General features: G+C 38.5%; 1 protein-coding gene across 1 annotated transcript in view; it reads right to left on the reverse strand.

Moving 5' to 3' along the window:
- The window catches only part of TRIT1 (tRNA isopentenyltransferase 1), a 1,178,366-nt gene that overhangs the window by 90,095 nt on the left and 1,076,257 nt on the right, over positions 1 to 12,014 (reverse strand). Inside the window, exon 11 of the mRNA XM_044084772.1 lies at positions 3,917 to 4,043. Within this exon, the coding sequence (XP_043940707.1) occupies positions 3,917 to 4,043 (127 nt within the window). The remainder of the gene's footprint in view (positions 1 to 3,916; positions 4,044 to 12,014) is intronic.

Genomic DNA, 12,014 nt, shown 5'->3' on the forward strand with positions numbered 1-12,014 from the left:
CCCAGAGTGGGGACGTCACAGGGAGCATCACCCAACTTTGCCATTTCCATATTTTACAGAATACTGAAAAGATGTGTTATCCGTAGCACCCCAACATTGCCCAGCACCTTCACCACAATGAAATTGTTACTTGATGGAATTACTTAATTATAAAACTGGCTCCAGTTTCCAACATCTAATTCTGGAACTTCTTCCCCAAAAAAGGACAGGTATACCAGAATGAAGAGTTGCTTTGAGTGTTCCTTCCACCTTCTGTTGTTGTCTCCAGTTGAGGTCTATGTTTCCTAAAATGTACTTTCATGGCCCTGACAACCTCTTCCCATACCAATCCTTTGCTTTGGTAACTTCCACATTTGTTGCCCTCAGGCTTACAGGTGTTTATCAGATTTGGAGACCTTCTGTTGGCATTTCAAGGAAGGCCTCTTTATTTAAGCAAATAGTTCCCCTCGGCAATAGTATCCAATGGCAGGTTCAACGTTTACTGTCATGGCAAACAATGACCACCTTTCACCCAGAGATCCTGGCTGCCATTGCCTCAAGTACTGAGAACATAAAGAATTTCAGTTTACACTCTACATTCCCAACAGTCTCAAGTATATGGGAGAAGCACTTCTGAATGTGAGAGATGAACTAAACTCACAAAGAAGTACCAGACGGGCACTTCAAGGCTACTCTTGTTACATTTGTAGGTTACCTAGCTCTGCCCAGCTACCATTCCAGATTTGAAATCCAGCTCACCACCAAATGGTGAACAGCTGATAGCATGTCAACCCTGCTGACCAGAGTGTCCAGGACATATGTTCTCAGGTTTGATGACAGGACTACAAAGTCACTCACTTGCTTCTGTCCCAAAGTACTTGATAACAACTACATGTGTGAGTATCTTTGTGTTTGAACATGATGTTTGTTATGCACCACCCATTACTAGCACAAAGCAAAAGAATCCCCTAAAGTGTACTCAGATCAGGCAAGTCATTCCTGTCAGCCTCATCTACCTAGTTATCTCCATCATCTCCATCATTTCCCAAATGAAGATGAAGTCTCCAGTAGACATACAAAATCTGTAGGCAGAAGACTGTTGAGCACCGCAAGGCGACAATCTCTAAGAACAATGATACACCAAATAGCTGCACAAACAGAGTTTTTCTTTCTGCAAATAGAGCTGCAGTGAGGCAATAGTCTCCTTAAGACACACTCCCTCATTGGCAACAAGCTCCAGTTGAATAGCACCTAGCCAAGGAATAGACAGTATACTCCATAGAAACACAGAACATGAATGGCACCAAACAATGGGGTTGTTGGTATCTCTACACCCACCAAGGACCTCTCCTGAGATTGTTTTCAGAGCAGGAAAGAGACCAGCCTACTAAAAACATCTGGTTTGAGAGCAAATGCTGTGCCACAGACTTAAGTTCAGCTAAATCTGCTAGTACTTTTCAACCTTCTACAAACCTATGTCTTCCTCTCCAGCACAGTGAGGGGACAGCGGTATTACATGTCTCAGAGATAGTTTCCAAGTTGTTTTAACTTGTCCCACTTCTGTCTACCCTGACTAGCATTGTATATGACCCAACACTTCACCTTGCATATGGCAAGTACACAAAGCTTTTTTAGAATAAATCCTGCTGGACAACACAGTTCACCAAGTCATCAGACGCTTGGGGTGAACACCATTCACAGGCCTGGTTCCAATAGCAGGTAGCAAGATCTCTGTTCTAGGTTACAAATACATTATATTCTCACAATATAACTAAAAAATACCCCCCCCCCCCATGAAAGAAAGTTCAGATAAATACAACATGTGAGGGTTATGGTTTGAATATTTTATTTGTACTACAGGGGGCTCAATATAATATTTATTTTTTCTACAGGGAGTTAACTCTCACATATGTCACATTTTTTGCTCTAGACCTACTCTCAACTGAGTTAACTCACAGGCTGCTCCAGTGACATGACTGCACTCCTTAGGCAAGATTACTATGAAACATATCATCAGTCATGAGAAGGCTCATTTTTTCACTTAAGCACAAACTCCCCACTCCAATCCCCGGATGCTAACAAGTATGACTGAAGAGATGGAGCTTAAGACCTCCACATCATGTGATCGGTTGGCCTGGTCTCCCTACCCCTGGTAGAAAAACAGCTCTATGTGATCCCTGATATACATTGAGGATTCTACCCTGAATAGTGTGTCATATGTACCCACATCCCCGATTAAAGGTGAGCAGGCTAAACCTTGTCATTCATCTCCACTCCTATTAGTAATTTTGGTGAAAAATAACATCTCAACCCAAAACATTGAATTATCAAAATGTCTACAATCATTTCATTGAAAAAGCAATGTGATCAACTCTACTATTTTGCAGGGGGGCTATGCCCCCCTGCACACCCCTACTTAAATATTTCAACTCTGAGATCGCACTACAGTGCAGAAATGGGCAAATTTGATAATTTCAACACAGTGTGTTTAGACTAATTTTATTTCAACATTTTGATCATTGAATATAGTGTGTTCAACCAATTCGGTTTCAACCATTTAGCATTCAACATTATGTCAGTAAACTATATATACATAAACATACACACAAATGTAAATATATAGGACACTATAGTTTATCAAAGCCAGACCACCCAAGGGCAAACCAACCTGCTTGACCACTGTTACAACTATAATAAAATCAATGAATAAAGGTGTATTGCAGTAGGCAAGCCCTGCATCTCTATATTATTATATACTCTGAGGCTGCACCAACAAGGAGAAAATAGAAATATTTTTATTCTTTCATCATGGAGTCTGTGACGTCTGCAGCAGTACAGTTAGAGATCAAGGATGTGGGGCAAGGAGCCTTCACCCACATTAGGAGGAAGCAGGGGGTAGCCTTCCTACAAAAAACACTTGCTCAGAAGTATTACTTGTTTACATACTTTCTGTGGTATGGGGGTGGAGCCCTGACTGTAGTCCAGGTTACCACAGTTCAACTGGTGTTCCCAGAACTGTATGATAGCATACTTTACAAAACCGTAGTGCAACTATTTATTAACTTTCTAAAGTTTTGAAGCTATGCAGTCTTACAAAGCTACCATACTGGAAGTGTATAACTTAATTTTATTGACAATGTTTATTGGCTATGATCTCAGGTCATGGCTGGAGAGAGTCTCTGGACCAGTTCACATATCTGATTAAAAAATAATAAATAAATAAAAATAAATATTCCCAATAGGGCTCAAGAGAATCCATGCTCTCTGCACCTGCCTCCCTCCTGGAACAGACTTAGTACTCCTCTCCTTTTCCCTTCAGCCAGTTTCACAAATGGTATGTTGAAAAAGAAAGTTCAATAGTTGACACCTTCTCAGAGTTATGGCCACTCGCTTAAAATGATTACTGCTTTTTTATGATAGCGTTCTATCAGAGTTCTTGAGTTAGTTAAGTTTTTTTTATTTATTTACTTACTTTTTGTCATTTTTCCTGAATGCAGTTCCCTGTGTTTTTGTTTGAATAAAAACATGGAAGTTGACTTCAGAGTCTTTTTCCACTTCTTCCATTGCAGATCAAATTTGGTGGTGTGGGGAAAAATGGCAGCCAGTGAGAGTTTGAAGGCCTTGAACGAGAAGGATCTATGACTGAAAGCGAGGTCTAGGTGACCTGCACTGCCTTTCTGCCATGTCTGGAACACATACTGTGCATAGATAACTTTTCCTTGCTCATTTTAAAAATAGATATACTTGTACACACACATGCATGCAAAATGAAAAATTATACTTTGAAAACAGCTGAAACCAGATAACCTATTCTAACTTTTGAGTACAATGAAGAACTCCAAGCAAGGAAGCACACGTTTCCTCTGATTTGATCACCTGTAACTTCACACTATGAACCTTTTATTTTTCAACACTTAAAATGTTTACTTTGACTTACCCCTCCATTCCCGGTCCCCTATGATAACCTTCCCACAGGTATCACATGTGTGCCAACTATGCTTGTTCTCAGGCTGGCCTTTCTGGCTCTCTTCAGTTTTCAAAGGATCAAACACTGGTTTCTCACCCTACAAAATGATGAATACAGTAACTTACAAGGCTTTCTGTTTAAGAATGGAATAAATAAATAAAACAATGAGAAAAACTTTACATGATGATTTATCCTTTTCTTCAAAATGAACTTCATGTATCATTGAAGGATACAAGAGAGTTTAGCTTTGAGAAATTTCAAAATTAATTATAGTTTCTGTTATACAGTTGATTATTCATGGTGATTATTAGTAACCCTCGGCTGTAGATGAAATGGGTCCATGGAAATCATTCTGCTACCCTGGCCAACAAACCTCAATACATAAATAAATGCTAAATAAATTTCATTTACATCCTGGAATAGGCACATGTGCCCTGCACAATAACTGCAACTCTGAGCTTCTGATTTCTGCGTATTTAGTTACAGAGTCTGAGGGCAATTTGCCAGGATACTTTAGCAGACACAAGTATTGTAATGTTGATTAAAATGAGGAAGGGACAGCCAACTGTGGTGAACAGGAATAAATTGCTGATATGACCCAAATGACCAGAGTTCTTAGTTACAGAGTCCAAGGACAATTTGCCAGGATACTTTAGCAGACAGAAGTATTGTAATGTTGATTAAAATGAAGAAGGGACAGCCAACTGTGGTGAACAGGAATAAATTGCTGATATGACCCAAATGACCAGCGTTCAAATAGCAGCTTGGGAGCTTGAACAGCCAGGCAGAGGGGGGTGGGAGTGAGAAGCTTACACTGGTTCTCCCATCCTGTGGGGGAGGGCAATATTATCTTCCAGTTCACCTCAAAGCATATTTTCCTGCTGCTCTGAAAAGTAAGGCCAACTCAGAATATCTGCTATCTGTATCTTTTTTACAGCTTCACTCACCCTCAAACCATATCGCTATAAATGCAACAGCATTCTTTGCAACCTGCATTATTCTTATACAATGACTTATTTAAAATACTCCACATTGACTTATACTGAACATTTACTAGTATTTCTATCCCAAATAAGTTAATGAAATGCTTTCTAAACATATATTATGGCTAGCAGCTTCTTTCTAGCTGGACATATCTTTGCCCAAAGGCAATTGGTTTATTATTTTGCAGGATCACTGGACCAGTTGTGTTTGGACTTGCAAATGCATATAACATGAATCGCTAATTTACATCAGAGTAGCTTAACATGGGTGACTTTGTAAAGGATTCTTTACACAATTCTAAATTCTCTTCTTTTGATTCACTCCAGAACCAAGCTGCATTTCCAATAACTTACTAACTGGGGCTTATTACTCTCTTATATTGAAAGTTAATGTATTATGCTAAAAAATCTCATAAGTATTTGTTCATCCTGTGGTGGAAGCATCTGTATCACTACCTTAAGGATACATGAAGGATTAGTTGGCAGACACAACACTGGCCTTATGGAAAACCTAGTATGGAGAACTGACACAAAAGGCTTGTAATTCAGAAATTCTAATTCAAGAAAAAATGGCCACCAGAAAGAGAGTTTACCATGATAAATAATTCAGTTCAAGTCCTTTCTCCTGAGACATCATCCCTTCTAACTCATGTTTTTCATCAGAACTCCCACATATAATCTCTGGAGTATCTTTGAATCTCAACTCACCCTACTAATTAAAATTAAACTTTATTGCACTGACTGTGGATTCTCCATCATAGCACATAAACTATGGGACTCCATTCTTCTCTCAATCCAAGACATCCAAAGTACTCAGACTTTCGACAACAGCTCAAGGAACACCTCTTCACACAAAGTGCACTTAGGTCACATTACTTGACTCTAGGCTGTCTGGTTTATTTTTGTTTACTAGGGTAGTGCACTGATCTCAATTGACCATTTGCAGACACAGCTTGGGTGAATAGAAACACAACACACACACACACACACACACACACATATATATATATATATATATATATGTGTGTGTGTGTGTGTGTGTGTGTGTGTGTGTGTGTGTGCGTGTGTATGTGTGTGTGTGTGTGTGCGTGTGTTTACAGATGCAAGAATATGCTACATTTCTTTTCATCTTAAGGTTATGTTTTATCAGCTTATTCAGTAAATGAATCATCATTTTGTTCCTCTATTCTTTGTCACACCCCCATACCAATGCATAATAAATGTCAATAAATATATCTAGAAGCCTTTCCACCATCTGCATAATGACCCTTTGAAACACTTGAGGCACTTATAACAAACAACATGGAAATTGGAGGAATCTTTACCTTTATATGGTTCATTAAATTTACACAACTTGAAACTCTTTTTATTAATATCAGTTTGTAAAAAAAAACTTTGAGAAGGGAAACAGCCACCAGAAAAAGGGTTTACCATGATAATTCAATTCTGCCCTAGCAGGTTGTTGGAAAGGAGGAGCAACCCTTTATTAATATTTCCATCCTTCCTTATCTCATCTTGTCATCCTCTTACTTAATGCCTCTCATTCATCCTACTTCTCTCTTCTCTTTGCATCTCTCTCTCAGACTTCTTCTTCTTTCTACTCCTTTTCCCTGTGTGCCTCTCTTACCTTTTCTCTCTCTTCTCCCCCATGGTATCCTTTACTGCAACTATTTTCACTTGCTTCTTCTAATATCTTCATACCTCTCAATATAATGGTATGCTGCTATCCCTGTAGCATAAGCCATCTTGGTCACTATAGCTACATCCTATCCATAAAACTATTTATTAAACTAAATGTTGTAGCATATACATGCATCTGTAAATATGTATGCATTTGATTATTTAACATATCCCTCTACCTGTAAATATGAAAATAAAAAAAAAACAACCAGGTGGCAGTAAGATTCCAAAATGAAGTTTAATGCAAACTGGTTAAACTCTTATCTGATTTACCATTTTAGGCATCATCAGAACCAAAAAAATGAATGAAAAGCATAGCCAATTAAAAAACATTTTTATCATGTACATCCCATGTTTAACAACCAATGGTAAATCTTGCATAATAAACCAGTAAAGACAAAACCCACCAATAAAGGTTAAAAACATAGTTCCACAATTTTCACAAAATAAAAACACTAAATACTAAAAATGTATACATTAATACAAAGTATACTTATAATTTTGATGCTCTAAATTTTAATTCACTTGAAATCGAAATAGCTTTGTTTAAGCCTGGAAAAACAGAGGCACCTAAATGAAAATGCCAAAGCATTTCCTTGTGTAATAACTGGTTCAACCAATCACCGTCATATGGAACCAGGTATATCTTTTCAAGAATGGAAAATTTAAACTTCTTAAAGTTTTTACAACTCATAGAATATCTTGCCAGTGCTCTCTTTGTTGTCACCCTTTGAAATGCAGTACAAGTGTTGATAGATTTGTTTATTTAAAGCATTGACTGTCTTTCTGATATAAAATGCTGGGCAAGTTCAGCATCTCACAATATATACTATCTTATGGGAAAGACAGTCAAATCTACCCCTTGTAATCCATCTTTGTATTTTACCAAAAAAGTCATCATCAGGGTTGTTGTCAATGTAGAGACACTGGTTACAATGTCCACATTTAAAGGTCTTATTAGATCCCTTAGAAATGGTTCATGTTGGTCTCTAATATTTTGTAAATGTTAGCTCTATTTTTATATGTGAACAAAGTAACAGTGTTAAACACTGACTTAGTATCATCATTACATTGTAAATTTCCCAGTTCTTATGCATCTACTGAATAATGTAAAACCATATTGCCCCATCTAAAAAACGCTCTCTACTTCAACCGACCACACCCCATAATATCAACCAGGACACAACAGAAGTCCAAAATAGAGAAGATGTCTCTTTAGAACAACAACCCTTTAGAACATTCTTGTTCTAAGAATACTCATCCATCTACCTGCTTAACTGAATAAACTACTGGAAAGTTCAACAAGGCGTCTTTTTTCTCCCACAGAGAAGGTATCAGAGAGAGAGAGGGTCTCCTAGATCTGTTAGCTAAAATGATTTTATCTAATCCTTTATACTCTGTTTCTTGTTGGTCCTGTCATTCTCTGGATCACAGGTGGGATACCAGACTTCACTCGAGCCATCAGGATTACCTATGTTATCTTTAGAAATATCCTTTACAGACAGAGACATATGTCCACTTAATCCTGTATGTTTGTCTAGTATAAGGCCTCTGGGCAGATGGAAAGATCTAAATAAGGCTTGGTGGGAAAGGATCTATGAGCCTCAGATGTGGAAGCTTCTCCAAATGATGAGGCCAAAGTACTGGAAACCAGACTTGTTGAAGCCAAAACTGAATATACAAATTACTTTAGACAAGCTCTGTATACTTTTCTGTATGAAATTTAGAATAAGGGGACATGAGAAAAAGCACAATGGAGTCTGGGGGTGCATTTCTGGATAAGAGCATCCATAGGACATCCCCCTAAGGTGGTATAAGCGAAAATAAGTTGCAGAATTTGAAATTAGTAAGCAATGCAAACAGGATGCAGTAAGGCTTTTGCCAATTTTCTGAAAAGCTGAAGATCCACTCATGCGGTATCAGTATGCAATAGCTGAGCCTGTCCAGTATTGAAATGTCTTCTCGAGGAATGTGTTTAGCTATCACAAAGCAGATTGTAAACATGGTCCAATCCCAAATTCTCATCTCTTCTGAACAAAGTTCACGTGTGCTTATTTTTGTACCAAACTATTGTCATAATGTTGACGTGGATGGCAAAAGCACGTGCAGCAACTGAAAGTCATACAATGCAAGAAGAACTGCCCTCATCTTCAGAATACTGATGTGTAAATTAGCTTCTTTCTGTGACCATGCACTTTGTATCATCTGTCTTTGACAACACCTCCAGTACCTTTCAGTTGAGGCTATCAGATGGCCCATATGTTGTAGAAGGAAGTAATACTCTACAAAAACCATAAAAAGACAGAGCAAAAACAGCCATAAAGATGACAGAGTGGACTAATGAGGATTGTATCTATTATACAAGAAGCCCAGAATTTCCTGATAGAAGATATTCAAAAGATTAAAAGAGAAATTAGAGGAAATAAAAATACTTGTACAAGAAAAACTGTCAAAAGCTTCAAATGCAAATTTGTGTTCATTAACACAACAGATTTGTGAAAAACATTATACAGACCAAGAAACTCTGAGCAGTTTGGAAAAAGGAGTGACTGAAGAAGTGTGAAAATATAAACAACAAAACCTAGAGATTCTCAAAAGCTATGTAAAGAAACGGGCATGGGAAAAAAAGAGAGATCTGATATGGTGTAATATTTATGTAAAGGAGAAAGCCAAATTAACAAATACAAAAAAGCAGCTCTTAAGATATTTGAAGAGAAATACAGGCAAAGGTGGTCAGATGTGGAAAACTTTCACAATATAAAAAATAAGATCACAAAGGCGGAACGTAGAACAGAAGATTAGTAAAGTAGAAGTTCAACAAATAGAAACTGAAGTTATGGAATACCTGGAAAGTGAAGGATTTGGTGTAGAAAGTCTAGCACATGTTATGTGACAGTGTGATGGAACATAAGTCACCAAAGTAAGGAAAAACAGGTGGAGCGGGGGACATCTGAAGAAGAAATATGGACACGGAAATGAAGAAGAGATTTAATATGGTGCAATACTTATGCAAAGGAGAAACCAAAACTAATCAATACAAAAAAGCAGCACCAAAAATATAAAGCAATGCAGGCAAAGGCATCGGGATATGGAAATTTTACAAAAAAAAAAAGGAAATAAAGGGGAAGTACAAAAAAAGGATTACTAATGGAGAAGTTAAAGAAATAGAAACTGAAGTTATGGATTACCTGTGAAGTGAAGGATCTGATGTAGAAAATCCAATTCTGGTAATATCACTGTATGATGGAACAGTGAGTCCACAAATTAAGGAAAAAGGGATGGAACAGAAAGCATTTGATCAGCTGTCACATGAAGATACTCTACAACCTTCAGTAGGAAACCAGAACAAAAATTCAGTTGGTGTTGCACAGCAAGGGAAGGAATAGTAAATGGTGTCAACTCTTAATGCAGTCAATGTTATGGAGTGATAAGCCCATGAGTTCCCATATGAAAGAGCAATGGATGAAGCAGATGCAGCTAAAGAGAATAAGTTCCAGGAAGATGTTCTGCAGCTTTCTGTAGAATGCCTACAGGAAATGGAGAACAAAGAATCTGCCCTCAGTTCAGAAGAAAACGATCTAAGGGTAGTGTTGCTTGATGTAATAAAAATGGGTAGACATACTAATATCAATAAAAGAAATAGATTATACAAAGTCAACAATACCCAAAATGTTAGAAGTCTGATAAAACAAATGAACATAGTAATTAAGACTTTTAACAGAAATTCATGTGGCATAACAGAAATAAAAAGGACATATAATGTCCAACTTAAAGTCTTACCACAAAAATATATGGCAATAATGGAAAGGAAGGGAAGAAATCAACTGCCATCATGGAGGTATCGAATACAGAAAACTATAAAGCATAGGGTTGCCACCTTTCGTCGTGGCTAAAACCGGAGTAAAGCCACACCCCTTGCATCACCAGTAACCCCACCCATCCCACCCCCTCTCCTGCCCACATACCACCCATTTTGTGACATCACAATGACATCACCTGGCAGGAACACCCTCTTTTTCAGTTCCTACTGCCTGCTTTAGGCTGATTTACTATGCTTTTCTGTAATAAAGCATAGTAAATCAGCCGATTTACAAACTCCGATAGTCTGTTTCCTTTTTAAAACAGAATACCAGAGTTTGTACAATGTTTTCCAGACTACTGGAGAATCAGTTTGATTTCTGGATAGTCCGGGAAAAAAAAATGGTGGGGTGGCAACCCTAATAAAGCAATTAGTCATCAAGACAGGAAGTGTCACTGTTAGAAGAGTCTAAAAGAGGAAGCAGAGCAACAAAAATACTTAGAAAGATAGACGTGATAAAAGCAACATCCAGTATTAGAACAGACCTGGATCTATCATACACTACTGCAAATAATAAAGTAAAGATATCAGCACAGGCAGAAAAACTCAAAAGATATGCAGATAGATATAAAGGAAAAGTACAAAATAAGCAATTCATTCTTCTTCTTTCGGCTGCTCCCATCAAGGGTCACCACAGTGGATCATCTGTTTCCATTTCCTCCTGTCCTCTGCATCTTTCTCTGTCACACCAACCACCTGCACATCCTCTGTCACCAGATCCATAAACCTTAACGTAGGCCTACCTCTTTTCCTCTTACTTGGCAGCTTCATCCTTAGCATCCTTTTCCCAATATATACTGAGCATCCCTCCTCAGCACATGTCCAAACCAATGTAATCTCACCTCCCTGGCTTTGTCTCCAAACCGTCCAACCTGGGCTGACCCTCTAATATACTTATTCCTAATCCTGTCCACCCTCGTCACACCCACTGCAAATCTTAACATCTTTAACTCTGCCACGTCCAGCTCTGACTCCTGCCTTTTTGTCAATCCACTGCCTCCAACCCATATAACATAGCTGGTCTCACTATCCTCTTGTAGACCTTCCCTTTCACTCTTACTGGTACTCGTCTGTCACAAATCACTCCTGCCACTCTTCTCCATCCACTCCATCCTGCCTGTACTCTCTTTTTCACCTCCCTTCCACACTCACCATTACTCTGAACTGCTGATCCCAAGTATTTAAACTCATTCACCTTCGCCAACTCTGCTCCCTGCATCCTCACCATTCCTCTATCATCCCTCTCATTCACACACATATATTCTGTCTTAGTCCTGCTGACCTTCATTCGTCTCCTCTCTAGAGTATATCTCCACCTCTCCAGGGTTTCCTCAACCTGCTCCCAACTCTCACTACAGATCACAATATCATCTGCAAACATCATAGTCTATGGGGACTCCTGTCTGATCTCGTCTGTCAACCTGTCCATCACCATTGCAAATAAGAAAGGGCTCAGAGCTGATCCTTGATGTAATCCCACCTCAAACTCATCCATCACTCCCACCGCAGACCTCATTGCAGTCACGCTACCCTTGTCCATATCCTG

Source organism: Protopterus annectens, chromosome 1.part1 (assembly GCF_019279795.1).
Source record: "Protopterus annectens isolate FY-2018-M chromosome 1.part1, PAN1.0, whole genome shotgun sequence".
In the NCBI taxonomy this organism is placed as follows: domain Eukaryota; kingdom Metazoa; phylum Chordata; order Ceratodontiformes; family Protopteridae; genus Protopterus; species Protopterus annectens.